General features: G+C 39.7%; 1 protein-coding gene across 6 annotated transcripts in view; it reads left to right on the top strand.

Annotated features, from left to right (window-relative positions):
• Window positions 1–21645, top strand: part of LOC101487566 (protein tyrosine phosphatase receptor type M) — a 158427-nt gene that overhangs the window by 55231 nt on the left and 81551 nt on the right. For all 6 annotated transcript variants that reach the window (XM_076876443.1, XM_012920229.4, XM_076876442.1 and 3 more), the window contains exons 6-7: window positions 566–740; window positions 6645–6938. In XM_076876443.1, coding sequence (XP_076732558.1) covers window positions 566–740; window positions 6645–6938 — 469 coding nt within the window. The remainder of the gene's footprint in view (window positions 1–565; window positions 741–6644; window positions 6939–21645) is intronic.

Raw genomic sequence — 21645 nt, 5'->3', positions numbered from 1 at the left:
CTATATACACGTGGGCTCTGTGGATACTGTGTACTATATCTGGCACAACTGTTCTGCACAGCAGTCTCGAATTGACCTTGTTCTGAACAGCGAAGGTAGTGCATCTGGCAGACATAACCCTGCTGGCTCTGCTGCTAAGCACACTGTCACACATGTGATCAGTGGGAGCATGACGCTGGGTAAAGGTCCTCTGCCAGGTACTCCATCATTTTAACAAACACGTCCTCATTAGCACAGGAGCTGGAAAACAAACATTAAGTGAAGTCCCCCGATGACAGTAATGAAGAAATATTTCTAATGAACAAATGTCCCCCATCTGCCTGCTGTGAGGGGTGACAGCTGGGGAGAGCCCACTGTGTTTGTGTGTGCGCGTGCATTCCAGTGTGATAAATGTATCCCCACTATCAACCACCAATGGGAACGATAGGACACAAACAAACACGCACAAGAACAGGGGACAAGTACACTCAGAGTTTTTTTTAAAAAACACAAGGTCAGGCCACTTTGCTTATTAAACCTTTCCATTTTGGAGGTTCACTTGTGCGTTTGTCTCTGTTCCAAACAGGGCATGGGTGGACGGGAGGCCCCAATGAAAGCCACTAAACCTTGGAACAACCGCCGCTTCATAGGCACTTTCGATGTGGAGAACACAACCAAGGGCGACTCGGGCCGCTACCGCTGCATTGTCCACTCAGACAAAGGGGTTGGAGTGTCCAATTATGGTGAACTAACCATAAAACGTGAGTATTTGTCCCAAAGCAGAGTAAAAATGCAAAACCGACCTATTTCAGTGAAAACAAGGCAGAAAGCGGGAATGTTTTCCATCCGCATGACCTTCATGCATTCAGCAAAGTTAACGGGAGATAAACAGGAACTGCTGCGTGTTTGTAGATGAAAATGTCCTCTAAGGCAGTACTAAAAATACTAGCTTTTTATGTTGATTTGTTATCCAGAGGACTTTAATACTTCCTCTGCAAAGGTTGTCCTTGACTGAGCACAATTCCCCCTAAAAGATCACAAAGGCAAGAGGCACCAAGGTTTACAGTAACCTCACTGATATTTCACTCCTGCAGTCATTTGATATGAATTTATGGAGTCGTCCGAAACTAAATCCAGCAAGGCCTCTCTTTCCTACAGCCCTATAGCCCAGTAATGGCCTTCTATATTTCTTCACCTCAATTTTCTTGCTGTGCTCTCAATTGAATTTATGGTCCTGATTTTTTTCTCCTTCCCCTTTTCTTTTTTTTTTTTTTGTCTTCAAGCTTTATGTGATTGATAGGTTTAATCCTGGCTGTCCAGATCGAGGTCTGTCAATCATGCGAGAATGGCTGGGCCCAGACACAGCAGAGCGTAGAGGGAGATAAAGTCTCTCTGCCTGAGTGTATCAGTGGGTTTCAGTGGTGTACTCAAAGAAAATTTACTGACACATTGGAGGCACTCAAAACCACACTTGTGCATAAATTCAGCAACACAATCACTTGCACATCCTCACGCTTGCACAAACCTACACGAGAGCAATATTTTTGCTGATAACTGCTTCCAGTGTGTTACCGTGTAGATATTTTCTTCTTACTCAAGACAAACCTCTTAAATTTAAAGTGCTTTCATCATAAATATTTAAAATATCGTAATTTTCTATATTTAGGGGTGAATCAAGTCTTGTAAGTCATTCCACTTTAAATTCAACAGAGATGTCACACTTCAACGACTTTAGCATAAGCCAGCTCGTTAAAAGAGGAAAAGAGGCGTTTTCACACTTATGAGTGTCCCACATAAAATGCTGATATCTCGCCTTATCGTACCAGTCATAAAACAAGTGCTTAACCCTCCTAGCAATGAGTCTGAGTTGTAAATCCTCTTTAAATGTGTATTCACCGCGCCCGTGACTCGTTTTTGGAGGAGTGACCATGGAGCGATTCTGTGGATTATGAGCCTGGTACAGTCGCACGCCGGCTCTCCCCCCCCACCCCTCATTACCATACACTGCCTTTTCCTTCAACATGAGGAGAGTGAATGCTTGATTATCCCTGATAATCACTTCTGCCTTTCGTGCCAGTGTTCCATCAGATTTATGTGCCTATGTGGAAGTGCACTGCATGTATTTGCGGATTGGCCCAGAGCTGCACCCTTCCGGTGTCCCCCCTTGTGATGAGCTCTCCTGTAGTGCAGCCGGTGGTTTTGAAAGAAGGATAATTACTTCTTGTCCAAGTGCTGGCTCTTTTCTTGCCCTGGTTAGAATCACCTGGAGCCTGCAAAGCATTTGCTGAGCTCTAACACAGTATACTTGGCAATGTTACTAACTGAACAATGCGGAGGTGCAACTGTGTCGGCACTAATGAGAATAGCCACCGAAAATCGAAGGCCAGCCAGTCAAGCTCCTCATTTTCCTCTGGCCACCTCTTCTCATATTAGGAGCAGATCAATTCTTTACTCACAGCAGCCCACTTAGGAAAGCGCACATCATAATGAGGACCTCTTGCATCTTAACAAGAGAGGATCAGGGGATGTAACAGACAACTGAAAGAAGGATTTATAAACGATGAGGTCTAACCTAAGAACAGAGAAGAGTGGCAGCCCTTATTATCGTGCTCTGTGTGGTGGATGGCAAATGGGTAGGAACGTGAGTGTGTGAGTGTGTGCATGTCTTTAGTTGGTGTGTATGCTGTGAATTATTAGAAATAACATGTAAAAAAACTTTTGAAAAGTCGACTGATGTAAGTCAAAAATGAAAAAGATTGCTTTGTCAAATACATACATTGCATTAAAAAAAATGGATGTTGGTACTGTGAATCTCTCACTGGTTTGCATGTCCTGCTTTAGCATCCTTTTTCTAGTCTAATGAGGATCATCTTTACAACATAAACATCATGTTGCATCGAATAAGACTCAAATCTAGCAGCTGAGGCTATGAACTCATGAGAAAAGGGTTTACTGAGGTAACGGATGAGTGAGCCAAAGGGCTGTTTGCCTATAGACTTCTATACGACCAGGGTCGTCACCCCTATTGGAGGATGGGTTTAAAGTGCTGCTGTTCTGCTTTTAGTTTTACCGAACAAACATTTGTCAGTGAAACTTTACAAATGAAGATTAATCACTGAATAAAAATTGGAATATAATTGACACTTTCAACAGTTTCAAGTCCTTGTATAGTGGTTCCTTTTGGTGGTTTTTTTTGCATAATGTGCAGTTGTGTGATTGTGTTCTGGCAGGAAGGCAGGCAGGTGCTGTGGTAGAAGAGGGCGCAGCTGTTGCCAGGCCGTTTGCCTGTCTGGTCAACATCGCGACAACAGCTGCTCGCTGACCCCGCGTATGGTCGCCACTGTCATCTGTGGACTGTCACACATTTCCAGCTAGCACCGGGCTCAGCTCGAAGACCTTTCCAGGGCCCCGCTGCTTCAAAGCTGCCCTGCTAAGGCTTAAACATTGGGAAATGAGTTGTTAATATCCTGAAGTGTTCCAGCACTTGAGTGCATTTCACACCAGTAATCTGTTATTTTCAGTGCATCTGCTATGGCTGTTGAACAGGGGATTACTGCACCTACAGGAATTATTTCATCACCATAAGCTGCTGTTGTCTTTGTGAAGCAGTAACTTTTCAAACTTAAATGAAATGCTTATTGCTGTAATACATCATGCTGTTTAGTCTTTTGCAGAAATGGTCTCAAGTGACATCTGCAACAATAGAACTGAACCATGCAGCGCAGTGCATATGAAAGCGTGCTCTCTGCAAAGAACAAAAAATTGCTTGGATGACTAAATAGGTCTTGCTGGATGGAGTAACAGGGCTTAAGTCATTTTTATTAACCATTTGGTTACATTTTGTGCTGTGTGGCTTCTGTGAATCATCATGACTAGGTCAGCAGCTAGGAAGTTTGCCATATTTTGTGGCCCTTATTAAGGCGTTATTGAAGAATGAGTGTGTTGATAAATGTGTCAAAATCTGATAATGGTTACATGATGTGCTTTTGTGGATGCAGGATATAGTATTAAGTTTCTAAGTTGTGATTTCGGGAAATTTCTTTTAAATTTGTTGTTTTATCAAAAAGTGCTGTTCTCTGAAACCAATAATGTCACATTTGATCTTTTCAAATATATAAAAAAGCATATTTTTCTCAATTTCATCATACTGATAGTACAGAATGAGCATGTGCTGTTTTCTGTTGCTTAAATTAATCTGAACATATTGCCACTTAGTTAAATCCCTTTTAAGGGCAAAACAACAGACCATAAAAGACCATCAAAACAAGCCAATGGTTTAACTCAGATTTTGGGTCACCTTATTTCCCTGTCTGGCTCCAACGTGCCGACTGTTGCACAATGTGTAAGTGTTGAAGAAGACCTGGTGGATTATCTGGTTCGCTTTAGGTGATGTTTGACAGCAACACTAGAAGCTTGGATTAGTGGGAGTTTAGTGGGACCTGCAGCTGAGGTCACTGTGGGGTAACCATCTGCTGAGGAACAGCCTCCAGTTCTCTGTTGGACACCTCATTTGCCTGTGGACTTGTGCCTCTCCATGACAACTCCATGAGAAGCAGCCGGGTGACTAATGGTATTATTCTGTTACGTGTACCCTCATTAGAGCTGCTCACTGGGGTCGCTAGGACATGCAACTATTGTAGTATGTGACAGGGTAGATTCCTGAGCAATTCCGCAGCCGCTGGTCATGGCTCTTCTTTGACAGTTTTAGATTTTTGGTTGTACCCAGAGACCTTTTTCTCAGGGTGTTGTCTGTGTATTGCTGTTTGAATCTTCAAATGGTAATTTGAACAAAATTTTACATTAATTCAATAAAAGGAACGAATCCAATATGCATTTTATTGAAATGGAAATTTTTGCAGCCTCTGTAAATCACTGTGACCTTTTTAAATGAGATTTATTTATTTATTTATTTTTGGTCAAAAACTGGCTTAAAGGTGTAAACACAGAAGTATAAAACTACTTCAGAAGTTTCCATTGGCAACCGCTCAAATGTTAGTGCAGCAACTCCTTACCTGGTTATATGATGAAGCAGTCCTGATGTCGGAAAAAACCTGACATTTCGAGAAGCACCATTAAACAAGAAATGGCACGAGGTTTAAGTTGGATTAGGAAAATACAGATGACATAACAAAGAAAAGGTCGTCTTCAAGGTTGTCATTGAACGCTACATTTGTCTGAAAGAGAAACTTTATTTTTAATATTATATTTTCCTGTCAATTCAAACATTGAAGGTTAAAGTGCTTCTTCTCCTTCCCTTCAATTTCTCATTATTTTGTTGTTTTTTTTTCTTTTGCAGGGGAGGGGAGGGGTGGACTTGTGCAAATATCTTTCCACTTAATACAACATTACACCAATATCTGATTTTACATTTTAGTTTACTTAAATAATGACAGCTACCATTACTTATAAGCTGTTTTTGTGGTGGTAATGAATTAATGCATTGTTTTAGGTTAACCTCACAGTGTTTATCTAAAACACCTGTACTGTAACTCTGGTTTATGTGCTTGGCTGCATTTATTCATGTTCGACCGTGGCACTGTAATAGGAAGCGACAATAGGAAACAAGTAGTTTGTAAAAACATTCTTCACTCCTACATTTTACATGATAAAATGTAAGTGGTATTATTGCAAAGTGTTTAAGAACCACAACAACTCAGCAATGAAGTGTCAGACTGCTTAAAGTTGCAAAACAGGGTCACATAGTGCATAAAAGTCACAAACACACTGCTGTCTCAATAACTGCAGAGTTTGAGATGTTTCTCAGCAAAAATTAATTCCAGCAAAAGAAATTGTGCACCAGGATCTTAATGGTATTGGTTTATGGAAAGCAAGCAGCTTGTGCTGGTGACTCATTGCTTCTGTCCATATAGTGTATGTGGTTATTCTGAATGATCTAGAAATACTTGGCATTATCAATTAATTTGTCATAGTAGCTTATTATAATATAGTATGAATAGATTACACGGTTAATACTGAGCGTGTTTGTTTTTTAGGCCTAACAGTCAACTCTTTACCTTTTAAATAAATTGTAAAAATCCGACAGCAGTCTTTAATAAAACGCTCCCAGAATCGCCTACCATAGCTGTCATAACCAAAGGCTTTTCCATAGAAGTCCTCTGATTGAAATCAATACATTGTTTAATGGGAGCACCATTTACCAAGGTCTGGGAAACTTTATTTACTCCTCTGTGAGGGGCTGCTGTCACTTTTAAAATGTATGTGATTACATGGCACAGTGTACTACTGATGAGAGATTCCATTCATCAAGGCAAGGCAAGGCAAGTTTATTTGTATAGCACAATTCAACAACAAGGTGATTCAAAGTGCTTTACAGAGACATTAGAAACAAGAACAAACAAGCTGGAACTATTGATTGTTACAGGGCTCTTGTTGAGTACGTTGATTATTTGAAAACATGAAGATATTCTTCATGTGCTTCTAGAGAATTTTGATGTGGTTGATTTGGTTTAACAGAAGGTATTGATTTTGGGCCTCTTGTTCACTTGCAAGTGTTCATCTGCAGACTTTTTTTTTTTTTTTTGTGCTTTTTTACACAAACCAAAAGTACATAATTGCTTTTTTTAATGTGAAAACTTTCCACAATTACAGTTTGATTACTTATCGTCACAAAAAAACAAAGACAAAACAACTTTTTGTTTTCCTAGAGCCCCCAGTGCCTATTGCACCACCCCAGCTGACTGCTGTTGGTGCCACCTATCTTTGGATCCAGCTCAACGCCAATTCCATCAACGGAGACGGTCCAATAATTGACAGGGAGGTGGAATACCGCACTGTGTCTGGGACCATGTATGACCTGCAGCCTGTAGACAAGACCACACACAAGATTGGCCACCTGGATCCAGACACAGAGTATGAGATCAGTGTTCTGCTGACCAGACCTCTGGAGGGAGGCACCGGAGCTCCTGGGCCCCCTCTTAAGGCCAGGACCAAATGTGCTGGTAAGGCCAAAAATTTTAATTGCTTGCACAACACCACTAGAATTTATTTTTTATTTTTTTTTAAACTTGCATGTTGTTTTGCTGCGTCAAATGAATAGGCTCATGTCTTGAGTAATACAAATACATAGTCGAATAAATGCTGACCATTATTGTTTGGATGCAGTTTGCCTCCAGGCGACATGTACCATTACCTTGTGATCAAAGTTGCTCGCCCGAGGTTGTTGAATGCTCAGTCTTTGCATAAGGTTGCCACAACTTCTTTCAGCCAGTCACTAAATTACAGTTTGACCAATTATTTTCCTAGTCAATGTCCTATTTTTCCTAATTGTCCTTCTAATTTTACTCTAGTGTGACTGAGCAAGTAAGCACTAAATTCATATACCCAGTCTTTTTCTTTGTGTTCATGGGGTAACTGTAAATTTGCTCCAGTATTTGGATACCAAAGACTTCTTCCTATGCATATCAGTATCTGTATAATTGTAGTTGCATGCACTATATTTCCATTCCAGGAACTCTTGTAAATCCTTGGTCACTTTATCCATCACACTAGTGATGTACTGATTTAATGGTCAAACATTGGTAAAAGCCAATATTGTTGGAAAATAAGATAAAGCAACAAGTAAGGTCACATTTACCTGCCAATGTTTCTCTTGTTGAGTCAGTTCTCATTTACATGATATAGACTGATTTCATATATTTTAATCTGTCATTTATATTTTGACTATTTTTGTTGCACGAAAGACAACAGAGCTAAAACAAAACAAAAACCCGAACGCAGTATGAGCACTGGCTGTTGTTCAGATTGTTATTCTGGCTCAGGAGCAATTTCTCTCATCTTAAATTGTTCCGCCCTCGACAAATGGAAGCGGTTAGATGATTTTCCTCCCAAGTAAATAAATTACTTTAAAAAATTACTTTGTTTTTAATTTTTTTGCCAGATGTTGAACATTTGCCTTTTTTTTTCTGCATCTTGGAAAGAAGCAGCAAAGAGAACACCAGAGTCTAAATGTCAGAGGTTTAAATATAAACACCCATCTCTAGCTAGTTCTAATGACAGACTGTCACATAGATAATCATATTAAGGTGAATTTTCTTTGTGGGGACTCGACAGCCTGTTAATTTTTCAGTTTGTGAATAAGCTACAACCCTTTGCTAATAATTGTTATGGATCCAAAAATAATGGTAACATCTGTGGCAGCTCAGATTGCTGAAAACTAAGGGTGGACTACCTTGTCAAATACCAATGATGATACATTTTATCCAGGATGTTGATCCGCTATACCACCATGCTGTTCTGCTTCTGTTTACAAAATAAGCTAGACGACCCAAGATGTATTTTGTTACGCATCTTGTTTTTCTATGCATCTAATTGTGTATTCAGGCGGCGCCGTTATCATTTGATATCACAATCTGTTCTCTTCCTTTAAGACTGTCCACATTGTAAGATGTCAGACAACACCCACTAACAGTTTGAATTTAAACTTTCACTTTCGTTGGAAGAGCATTGCAACATTCCAACCCAATGGGCTTTATTAAGTTTTTATTCCCTGTTGAATTATATGGATCAACATAGTGGAAGGTCGGTGGTCAAAGCAGATCAAGCAGTTCCTTCAGTTACTGCCTCAACTTTGTTGTGTTTGTACAGTCCTGAACGTACATTTACAAACAAACCGTTCAAAAGAGCCCCCCCCCCCGTTTAACGAATCATTCCCTGCATACAACAAATAGCCATCAGGGTTCCATTGTTTGCGAAGCTGCATTGTGTTTTCTCTAAAGCCTCATTGCATTTGAAGTAAATAACTGAATCTGGTAATTGCTCGACATATATCATTGCTGCTTTACTTGGTAATTATTTTTCTGTTTAGAGGAAGCCCCTGTGTGTTGTCATTGTTCCCAGCCATAGATTTTTGGAAAGGCTTTTTTTTTTTTCTTTTGCATTTGCACCTGGAACAATGGCGCAATCTTAAGTTTTTCATGGAAAAGAAAGACTGAACGCCTGTGTCTCAGCGGAACAATAACCATGACATAAGTGATTATTTGTGATGGCCCTCAGATATATAAAGCGGAGGACAGGCCTACCACATGATTAACTTCATAACTACTTGTTTATTCTGCTTAATTCTCATTCCAAACAGACTTAAAGCTTTTTAATTTATCACCAACACAGATTGATAATATTTTTGAAGCACAGTGGCTCCTTAAATTTGGATTATTATATCGCTGCTGTACTGTGGGAATTTAAACTCAAACATTTAGATAAACACTTTGATGTTACTGTACAAATTGCCCTTCTCACAACATTAACTAGCTAAATTCCCTCTGTGTGCTAGGATGCCAACATGAGGAACAAAACAAACCGAGCCTCAGCAGTTTCCTCGGCTAATGCCGTTTGGTGTCCGGAAAAATGCTGATGAAAATTAAATTCTTCTCCCCTTTCTGCCCAGGGTGTAACCCCCCGTCTCCCTGCTGTGAAGGTCACGAGCTTGTTCATTTTTAGTCTGGTTGATAGGGATGAATGAGCCTACCTGAGTTAGGTCCAGATTCTGCAGGGGTCCTGCTCCTTTGGCCACCTGCCGTCACTGTTGCGAGATTGATGGCTGTGGCTCCTGAAGTGTGTTTGAGGAAGCAGCTCTTGATCTTGCCCAGCTCTCTGCTGGTCTGTCCCACTGACAGGCTGGGCCTCAGCAGTGCTCCTAATTGAACGGTTAAGAATCACTGGGCCATGTGATACATCAATGTTGATACAGACAGGCCCAGAGACTCGCTCCCCTTCTCCCTGTACTGCTGTCTGGGGGCGCTAATGAAAATCTGTGGCCACTTTAGAGTACTGCCACTCACATCATTATTCATAGCCATGCTTTGGTCACTTCGCAAAATGAGCAATGTTTCTGATGACAAAGGATGCTGTAATTCAATCTTCTGTAAAACCGAGAATGTATAATGCAAGGACGCCACCAATTCAATTCAGAGGCAGGAGGAAGAAAGGGCCTTGAAAGGTTTTCTTTCCCATGAAGAACCTTCATTACTTTCCTGGTGAACAACAAAAGAGCGTCTCATCCAAGGCTCTGTGATTGCTTTAGGGAGGTTATTTGTTGGTTTCAAGTGTTTGCAGAGTGATTCAAACTGCATTTTGCTTTTGCATATCCTCGTGTCTATGGACTGTTGACGCTGAAATTCACAAGTTAACATTTGTCATTTGCTCCTTTTCCTTCTGGCAAACATTTCTGAGCTGAAAGTGAAAAGCATTTGGTAACCATGCTGCCCTTCCATGTGAAATTTGTGAAGTTGTTTACCACTTGAGAGTCCTCCACACTCTGTAAGTGCTACTTGAAGGAAAGCAATGTATTATCAGGTGGTGCCCTAGGATCACAGCATGTTGCCCTGCATTTTGGCAACATTATTGAGAGACCATCTCACACAGAGAGACCATTTCCAGCCCACACTAGGAAGGCAGATAACCAAACCTTAAACAACTACTCATCTGCAGTCTGAGCGGTATTTGAGGTCTTGGTGGAAATTTATTTTCCCCATATTTGTTTGTTTTGTGTTGAGGTATTCACAGACTTGTATTGAATCAGGTCAAGTTCCAGCAACACTACACATTTGAAACTATTTCTACATGTGTTATCCTAAACTAACAAATGTACTCTACTAATCAGTTTGCTTAAGTTGCTGAATAAGGCTCGTGCTCTTTTTGATTAGGCCGACTTCTTGGCAAATTCTTAATTTTTTAAATGTGTGCTTTTTTTTTTTTAAATTTTCAGATATTTTGGTCATTTTTTAATGTATTTTTTTTAATACAGAATTGTGCAAAAGTCTTATTTCTTTGTGTTTTACTAGGAAAAGGAGAGATAAGTGCTATGACTTACTGAAATGGCAAATATGTCTCAAGATGACCCCACAAATAAATGCTACTATAATGTTGAGGTCTGGATTCTGTTTCAGTGTGTGCTTTTTAGGGAAACTCTCGGTGACTACGTTCTGAGATGACTAATTGAAGAAAAAAAATTAGACTAATCCACTAGTCTTAAACTAAAAACACAAAATTTGAGGACCATTTAATGGAAAATGTCAAAAACTAGTGACAAAAGCATCATAAATGAATCATGCTGCTTAAATCAACACCGTGCATTATGAACACGTTTTACTCCAAGCAATGAAGATGAAGAACATGAAAAATCTCATTCTAACAGTGTTATCAAAAAGATGAGGCCTAGATGAGCAGAGTTATGTTTCTCTACAACAGGCAGATGGCTGCATAATGTTTAGAACACAATAATTTACCGGCATTGGGCATCAATTAAAATGTAAAATAGATTAACCAACTAGTAAGTCTGTTACTGACTAGTGACAACAGCGATGATTAGTCTGCTAATGTACTAGTCACTCACATCCCCAGTGCTTTTCTATGCAGGTGTGCTTTTGTGCTTTTACTGCATTGGCAGTGTGTTTTGATTCATTGTCATGCTGAAAATGAAGCCACTGTTAATTTAATGCTTTGTAAGTATGGTGGATCTAAATCTGATGGTACTTTTCTCCATTAGTAATCTTCCATTCATTTTAATTTCCATTTTTATTGGCTGTAATGCAGTCCCCAAACCGTGCCAGAGTGTCTACCGTGTTTTACAATGTATACACTCACTGCTGTATCTCTGTCCTGAGTTTCTCCATACATATTCATGACGATTTGAACCAATATTTTTATCATGCCATAGGATCTGTAGCCACCAATTCGCAGTCAAGTCCTTATGTGATGTGGCATATCTCAGCCCTTGGTGAACATCAGATTAAGCGAAAGGTCCTGTGTCAGGATTTCACTGAAATGATTTTCCCCAGTTTCTTTAGGGACCTAACTTTCTGATATTGTTCATCTACTTTAGATACTTCTGCTTTTGTCAAATTGTTTAAGGACACACTGTACATCATGCCAAGATATGCCTTCAGCTAATAGTCCTTTGGGAATCACTTTGTTTGTGGCAAACTGCTATTTTATGCCTTCCAAACTCTGTTATCGTTGTCATTTTTCATAGAATTAACTAAAGAAATTATGTAAAATGAAAGCTTTTGGCAGGCTGGTAGTAACAAAGTGCCAAAAGATAAAATTTAAAATTGGGTTGTTGTCTGTTATGTGTAGACACAACAGCAGTTCATCCATTGAACTAGGTCTATTTTATATGCTTTAATCATTCATAGGCCAGTGTTAAGTGGCTTAACAATCAGTCCTGTGGTACTGGACTGATTGTTAAGCCACTGGACTGGACTGTAAAAGAGTGGGGGGAAAAAGTCTATAAAACAAGAGCCCCAATATACAAGAAGGTGTGGATCATTGGAAAGAACGACAAAGAAATTGCACGTGGGTCAGGACTTTTGCACAGTACTGTATATATATATTTTTTTCCTTTGAAGCACTTTGCAGCTTTGTTAGAAAAGTGCTCTATAAATTAAGTTTATTAGTCAAGTAATTGTTTTACAGCCACTTGAAGCTGATTGAGCCAGTGTAAGGCCTGCATGTGGCATGTTCTTTCCACTAAGTACTTATTATGCAGTGGAGATAATTTCATACTAGTTGCCATGGTAGAAAAGCGATCTGTCCTATGTGTATCATCTCCACCCTATGCCCTCCGCTGGCTCTCGGGCGCTTTAAAAATGGCAGTACATGATGTCCATGCTGGGTCCAAACACCTGCTCAGACTCCGGCTTCTGCCAACTCCACATCTCCATCTATAAGTTGTCTCCATCTGCGCTCTGATGCCACGTGGGAGTAGTCTCATCTGTTTGTTTTTACTTTGCCATTCTGTTGCACCGAGTGCTATTAAACACAAGGGAATCTGCGTTAATCAGGGATCATCCTTCGCTTAAACACTCATTTATAATAGTGGAGAGCAGGGAGGAGCTGCGCAATTATGTTCACCCTCGCCGAGGTTGGTTATTTGCATTTTGCCTCGTGGTTAATTTGTAAAAGACCAGATCTGTTTTGACGCTAATAAGAATGATGGCAGTCTGGAAACAGTATAATCACTTTATTTTTTTCAAGTGTAGTAATTTATCTCAGTGATGTGATACTGGTACAGAAATCTATGTGGATTCAAATTATGTTCACAATTCCTTGATTAATACCATTTTTACCATATTTATTTTAACAAAACTTTATTTTATTGGGTTGTGTGTTTTGAACACAATGATATAAGTATTTGTTTTTTGGAAATATAAATACAAGTAAACAGAATATATATAGACAATAAACTATAACACCCACAATACAACATCAGTTTAATAGTGTCACACAGTGGACAAAGAGGTGTTTTAAACATGAGGACAAAAAGAAGAATGGGATCGCTGTGCCAGCAAAACAGTTAAATAAATTCCAAATATTTAAAGCATCTGATGTGTAAGACATCCACCAGAGGTCTTCTAAATTTGTACATCAGTACTCAGTAAGTTTGAAGCCAACCTGCAAACATGAGCATTAGAATCTATACGAAGTATTCAAGCAATGATCTTTCAGCACTTTCTCTACATACTGCATTACTAGCTGCTGAAGATTCACCAAACCCTCTGCAAAGTCTTTGCTTACTTGCTACCTCCCATTTGGTCACAACTCGTATCACGTTTTAAAACAACAACTGGGTTCTGTTTAAAAACTACAGACAGCAGCAGAGGAGGCTGTGTTCTTCATATACTGCAGCACCGCTGATTACAGTACATTGACAAAGCTGGTTTAAGTCTTTATAGGGGACTCACCACAACACTTATTTAGAGCTAAAGCGTCATTGGAGGGTATTAAAAGAAATTTGGGACTTTTAAGTTTTTCGTTTTTGTTACAAATCAGGGTCATTGAAGTTACCATATCTGTTACCATAAAGTTAGATGCCATGTCACTTTTTGTGTTGCAACCTTCGCCGATTCTCCAACCTCATGGAGAGGGGAGGGGGGCCAGTTAGGATGTCTCACTAAATATGGTTTCTTACCCAGTAATGGATTAACATACTTGAGGCATACTTTTGGACCATAGATGTTAAGAGAACTGTTGTGACAAAGACAATGGTACGATGGGATGCATGCAAATCCACATCAGAACAAGAGCAGGTGCTGGATTGAAAGCATGTAAATGGGAAAGAAAAAAAGAAGAAATCTAGTGCTTACACACTGTGGGGCTTCAGGTATAAGCTCTTGGTGTCACACACAAAAGTTCATTATGGCTGAATTTGTATTCTGCTAATAAAAAGACAGTGTTAGGGCAATGTACAGTGAACAAATTATTCCAAATAGGATGACTTAAATAATGAAAGAACTTTTTGATCCTTTTTGAAGAATACTACTGCTATATTGACCTTGAAAAGTCTGTGAATCACACAAACTCTGAAAAATAAATGGATGTTACGCAGTTGGTTTCTGTAGGTTCCGCTCACAAAAAAGTACAACTTTCCTGTCACCGTCATCCCTTTAAAACCTTACAAAGTAATGAATAATGGTATGACTGATTTAGGTTAATGTTATTCCCTTTTCTACCATTGTTCAACTGTCAAAAAAAAGGCTTTGAAAAGTGCAATCTACACTGTATAAAACGGCCCCTTTTTTTATCCAATGTATACTTAATATGTCAAGAAACCATTTATTTTGATAGACAAGAAGATTTGATGACCTGACCTGGGGATAGTTGGACTCAGGACCAGTTATATAAAGTAATTGCAAGCATTTACTACTTCTTAGAAGATGTATTGGTTTTGTAGAAATCTGTCTGGCTCTAAGAAATTCTGAGGTTAAAATTCAGCAGTGCTACAAAATAAGATTCACTAATATTCCAATGTGAAGCACTGGGTGGTCAAAGCTTTGGTGGCAATAAGTGGTCCACTAAATGTAGGGTTGGTAGCTTAATACCCATCCCTTCCATGTGCCAAAGGGTAGACACTGAACAAACTGAAGGACCTTTTGTGGCAGCGTTCATGACATTAGTCTTCGGTATGTATGTGAAGGAATGTGTGTGTGGGGGAAAAACAGTGCATTTCTCTATGGGCACATTGAAGATTTATATAAATTGTGACAATTTACTGTTGACCTTAGCTTAAAGAAGTGTTACAGCCTTGGATCTTCACTTAAACTGCATATTCAAAAAATAAGAGTCAGAGCAGAAAGGCTTCTGAATAGCTTTTATAAAAGCTTAAGGACCCACAGAATAGGTGACATGACTTGGTTTCTCTCTCTCTGCCGTGAAAAAGTATTTTCCCAATCCCTAATTTCTTCTACTTTTTTTTTGCATATTTGTCACATTTAAATATCTCAGATAATCAAACTTATTAACCCCAGTAACTATAAAATTCATTGTTTTTAAAAAACAATTGCCCCCTTAACTACTCAAATGCTGTCTCCTCAACCCGCCCACTGTTCAGTTAATATTTTACAGTAACGTATTTATTTATTCAAGCTATGAAAAACAGGACACACTGGATTCGGTGCAAGCATTTTATTCATTGTGATGTACCAACATTTTGAGCCATTCATTGCCGCTGTGTAACCCAAGTGTGCTTGAACTTTAGAAAATTGCCTAAATTACTCTTTCAGGATCTTCTTGTAAGGAGTAGAATTCATGGTTCCATAAAGTAACGGCAGGTCGTCCAGGTCCCGAAGCCGCAAAGCAACCCCAGACCATCACACTACCACCACCATCTTCGAGTGTTGATATGTTCTTTTATGAAGTGCCATGTTGGTTTCATGCCAGGTGTAATGCGATGCAAACCCTCCAAAAGTTCAGCTTGTCTCGTTAGTCTACAGAATATTTTCTGAAAAGTCTTCATGATCATCAAGACATTTTTTTTTATTGTTTGGTTTTTTTTTTTTGGTTTTTTTGTTTTTTTTACAAATGTGGGGTGACCCTTTGTGTTTCTTTTGGTCAGCAGTGATTTCCCCCAGGACCCCTCTGTTTTTGTTAAGGCTTTTTATTGTTGAATTGTGAACACTGACCTTAACTAATACAAGTGAGGCCGGCAGTTCTTTCGATGTTTTTTGGGGGTTCTTTTGTGACCTCGTGGATGGATTGTTGATTACTCTTCAAATAATTTTGGTAGGCTGGCCACTCACTGGGAAGGTTCACCACAGTTCCAAGTTTTCTTGATTTTCTTTTTTATTCTTTTTCTTTTCCTAGATAATAGCTCTCACTGTGGTTCACTGGAGTCCCAGGGCCTTTGTAATGGCTGTGTAACTCTTTCCAGACTCATAGTTAATGATAGATAGTTAGTCCAGACCGATAGATTCATTTCTCTTCTGTTCTTGAGTTTCTTTAGATCGTGACATGATCTGTTGCTTTTTGAGATTTTAGTCTACTTGACTTTGTCACTCAGGTTCTATTTAACTATTGATTCAACAGATCTGGCCATAACCAGGCCTCGGTGTGGCTAATGAAATTGAACTCAGCTTTCCAAAACTGTGATTAATCACACTTATCTATGATTTACCATGGGGGCAATTACCCTTTCACACAGGTCCAAGATAGTTTGGAAATAAAATAAATAAAACCATCATTGAAAAACTGCATTTTGTATTGACAAAGGTTATCTCTGAATAACATAGAATTTTGATAAATATACAGAAAACTAAGAAATCAGGATTATATTTTTTTCACAGCACCATCTATTTAAACGCCTTACGTTAAGATAAAGGTTAATATAAATTCAACTGAATGAACAAACCCTTCTCAGAAAAATGTTTGTAGTTTTCCAAATTAGAGGATATTATTGCTGTAGAGCTAAGCATGTTTTTTGTCATTTGCAGTCACACTTAACTGAATCGGTATACTATATTCTGCCTCGCCAATTCTTGTCTAACCAAACATTTTGTCAACAAAGGGAGAGTGATGATCTGTCAGATGTAACTGCTATTTTTCCCGTCAGAAGCTTTATGCATGTCTACAGGGCAATTTTCCTCGGTGAGATCTATCCCTTCATGATGGTTGCTTTTTAGCTAAGGTTGAGATTAAGCAGATTTGTCTCTCGCAGCCCGAAAGGAAAGGAATTGTTTGCCAGGCGTGTGTCTAATTAACACTATTGTTGCCTTGAGCCATGAATAGAAAGTCACTTCACCTTACTATCTCAGATAACACTGGTCCAGTTTGTCACCCACAATAGCGGCCAGTCATGTGACCTATAGGGTTTATATATTGCCTATTGCAAGGCGAATGAAAAGCCTTAGTTTGAGGCCCATTGAATTTGTGTCCTTTTGTCAGTCAGAGAAAACAGGGTAGATTGAGTTTGGGGTGTGCAGGAAGGTTATAGGAGGACCACAATAAAAGTCTTTTTATCACAGGCAGTTGGAAGTAGAATGGTGAATTGTGCTCTATGATATTGGTGCTGCAAAAGGTAAATTGTGTTCCTCTCAAGGACACATCTTCAAACAACTGCTGTGGGAAAGGAACGAGTGTGCGAAAGATTTGCATTTATAGCCAGTTCATTATTATTATTCTTATTGTTACCATTTCCCTCACCTTCATCACTCCATCCATCTATTCTCGACAGGGAAGAATTGAAAGTCCTGAGAACAGATGTGTATAAATGATACTGTGGTGATATCCACATAAACCCGGTCTCTTTCTAGTCCAGAGCTGCTTCTTCAGCTCCTCGTAAACAATTATCTTCGAGGTTGTTAGTAACCTCTACTCTTGAGCCTCAGGAGGATGATAAATAGCGGTAGTTTAGTCAGGCTCGGCAGGAAGATTTTACGTTTTTGTTTTTTTTTCTCTGCGGTTTTTAAATTTGAACTGAAATGCTTCTCAAGGTCTTTAAATGTTTCTATTCTCCCTGATTAATTATTCATGATCTATCTGCTGTAATTTTTGTCACAGATTTTCTCCATCCTTTTGCTGAATTATAGATGTCCCATTCCCCTTCCTAGGCATCCAACAAGCACTCACTCAGTCTGGTTGTATAACTCTAACTCAAGAACATTTCTGCGTCTACTCCTCAACTAAAGGACATGAATGTCAGAAGGGTTGCGATTTATTCCCTCTATTCCCCCACCTAGATAGCTAGATCTTGGATCTCATATCTCCTAAGTGGGTTGCTCAGAAAACACAGCAACCATTTCACAAAGTCAAGAGCTTCACTTTGATTTACACTGTGGGTAACACCCTGAGTTGAATACGACACGTGGGTTTTTAGCGACAAATGACAGTGGCACAAGGGCCATCTGGGTAGTACTGAAGTTGAAGAATCACCTTGGTAACCTCCCACTGCTCCTGTAGAGATTGCGTCCCCATTGGTAAATGAGGGCTTGTGTTCTTCCCATTTGTAAGCCCTATCCGCAGCCATTTTCCGAGGAACCTGAACACAAAAGACAAAGTCTGCTCTGACAGGAGAGATGGGTGTGTGGGCATGTATGTGTTAAGACGGATGAGGGAAGAGGGGGTCATTCTGCCTGTCACCCTGACCCCAATCACTGCACAGCATATTGGTGGAAACAAAATGAAAGATTGATTTAACCAGTTCCTCCTCAGCTGCCTCTGCTCGTTCCATCAACTGGCTGCCCATTTGTTTTCATCCGGTTTGTAGACTTGCACTTTATTTCACCTCATGACGCACACTTGCCAGGTTTGTTCTTTTAATTTACAGTCAATGTATAATAACTGCAGGCTTCATTTGAGCTTTTTGGGGGGTTTTAAACTACTGCACTGACCAAATGTTACAACACATGATGGTAGTAAATAACCTGTATTGATTCCATGGAAATACACTTTTTTTTTTTTTTTTTTCTTCCATTCATAAGATTTCTCTTGTCTGTTGATTTTGTGTATATAAAAATTGGCCTTTTTTGTTGTTATCATTGTTTGATTATTATTATTATTATTATTATTATTATTATTATTATTATTATTATTATTATATAAAAGCATTTTCACAGACTTAGTCGTTGACTGCTTATTGGCTAAAGGTTTGCAAGTATGGTATACTTATGTTTTAAGCATAATTCTATAGTGTGAACTGGTATTATATTAAAATAGTGTTTATGAATTAAACTACATTAACAATAGTTGCATTGGCTTTTAATGTACTATGTTGTTTTTCCCCCCTGATATAAACCAGAACTGAGACTTGTATATCAATGCATGAACCTAAATGCGGCTTCAGAGGATTTTTATATCTGGAACAATTAAATGATATTCATCCCCACCCTCTGGCTTCCAGTCAGGTCGTGTAGAATATTGTATCTATTAAGTGTAGTAATAAACAGCTTTCCATTGTGTCAGACGACATATCTTCAGCATGTCAGCATAATCCAAAAACTGAATATTTAGTTTGACATTTCCACACAAAATCAGTATTTCTTAGTTTTCTCTTTTCAAGCCGTTGCGCTTATTGGCATTTTGAGGCCAGCATACAGTAGCGTGGTTGTTTACAAAAACAGGAAAGGACTAGATATGCCTTGACAGTCATGAATCTTGTCGTACATCATCTGTGTTGGTAGAGAATGTCTTACTTTCACCGTCCCCTTCTCTTTAGTTCTGTGAAAAGGAAAGCATTCGCCCATTCATCTCCACCCCTACAGCTTCAGGGGGTTCATCAGACAAGGTGGCAGCCTGGCCTGGTCCGGCGCCCGGGCTCATTCGGTGGTTTCAATTTGATCCAGAGCACTGTAGGCCCCTCCGCCCCTCACACTCGCCCATCATGGCAGTCTCATTTATCACTGGGCCTATAAAGAAGGACTTGATAGAGTGAGGAGTGACCACCACCATTCAATAAATCCTTGTGATTATCCACGCCTCCAAGGTGTCTGAGCTGTGTGTGTGTGTGTGTGTGTGTGTGTGTGTGTGTGTGTGTGTCCTGAGCATGTAAGCATTTGTCTCTGACTAATGCTTGTATTGGATCACAAGATGTCCATGTACAGTGCCTTTTAAAGTGCCATTAGTTATAATATGTGTACACACGTCAGTTCTGAGGCCTAATTTTACTTGTTGCATTTGATGGCAACAAAGACCTTGACATTTCCACCCCTTCTCTGTCTTAGCTTTCTTTCTCCAGTCCCCTCACCCACCTATCTACCCACACACTGACTCCCTCCATCTCTTCCCACACGCATGCACATACACAGAGTCAAACAGTCGTTCTGTTCCTCCAGAGGATTGCATAGAGAAGCACTCTAGGAGGGTGATGGAGCTTTGATTGCCGGTTATCAAAAGCTATCATTTCTGCTTGCTTCTGTCGGATATGAAAATGATTTCCTAAGTGTAAAACCCATGTCATTACCTCAATGGTCATAGTGCTATCAGTGAGATGTAATAGAAAGAGGCAAACAAATGTGCTTGTTTCCCAGCCCACCCAGCTCAAACACAACAGAAAGAATAACAAATCAAAATAGAGAGAGATAAGTGACGGCAATACCAGGCCTGACTGCCTAGAACGGAACACGGGATTTAATCTTACCGTCATCAAGTTGTTTTGGTACCGTCTCCAACAGCTGTACTTTCTTGTGACAAGCTCCGGTTGACATGCTCCGCGAAGGAATCAGACCATCTACGGGCCATCCTGTGAAAGTCAAAGCACTCCCCTCTTCCTCAGCCTGATGAGACGGTGAACAGGCAAGTGAGCCACATTGACTTGCTGGGGGTTTCTAATCACTGGGGAAACAGGCTTTTCTCCCCCCCCCCCCCCCCTTCTGGGTCTGTTTGCTGAGCAGGTAGATGGAAGTCTAAGCCAGCATCAGGCTTTTCTTCTCTTAATCGATGTGGATCTGATAAAGATCCCGGCTTTCCGAATGGCTCGTATGCTGCGAAGCCTGAGGAAAATCTGATAAGTAAATCGCTCTTCTGTACATATAGCCAGAAAGATGCTGAGAAACCAGACGTGTGCTGCTGTGCACGCATATGGAAACTCTTTTACACTCATAAGATGGTAAGCACACAAGAGTACACACATGGTCCCCTTTATTCAGCCACACACGCCCGCACACACACATTCATCTAGTAGTAAAGTGGCTGTGCTCCAGATATGCCCAATTTGTTTCCTTTCATCCAGGACTAATGTCTTGCTCTTCCCAGGGGCTAAGTGCACCATTTGAAGCCCCCTCTAGGACAGCCAGTTGCAACATGCGGTTATTTGTTGTTGTTGTTGTTGTTGTTGTTGTTGTTGTTGTTGTTTTTATAATTTTTTTTTTAATTTAATGTTTGGCAAAATCATGTTATCGCATGAGCTGCAGTAGCATGTACGCAGGGCCCAATCAAATTAGCAAGACGCAATAATGTGCTGATAATTTCTAAAAACATTATTTAAATGTCAGACTGTAATGACAAAAAAATCACTAATAGTTCTATGTAAATGTCAAGTTCAAATTATTCAATTACATCGGTGAGTGTGGGGCAGGTGATAATTTGTCCACCGCTTGGAATACCAATCTGGCTCTCACTGGAGCTCATTCTGAGTGCCCTGGCATAAGATAGACCTCAGTAATTTCCTGCTCCAAGGGATGCTTTCATAGCCATTATTATAACTGTATTCCACTAGAAATATCTGCCATACTGGAGAGATATTGGAGTCATATTTTTAGTACTTTCACCCCAATGTCGCCCTGAGACTGTGATAGCTTGAGAGCATTGTGGGGAGGAAAAAAATGGTATGGATTTTCAGAGCTAGCCCTATTATTCCTTGTTGTTGTTTCTGTTTGTGCTCTTGATACTGAGCCTCTTACTGTTCAGTCAATAAAACTAAACTTGCAGCCACAGTAAACT

The sequence above is a fragment of the Maylandia zebra genome, linkage group LG18 (genome assembly GCF_041146795.1).
Source record: "Maylandia zebra isolate NMK-2024a linkage group LG18, Mzebra_GT3a, whole genome shotgun sequence".
NCBI classification, from domain to species: domain Eukaryota; kingdom Metazoa; phylum Chordata; class Actinopteri; order Cichliformes; family Cichlidae; genus Maylandia; species Maylandia zebra.
This window is presented reverse-complemented; position numbering and strand designations above follow the sequence as displayed.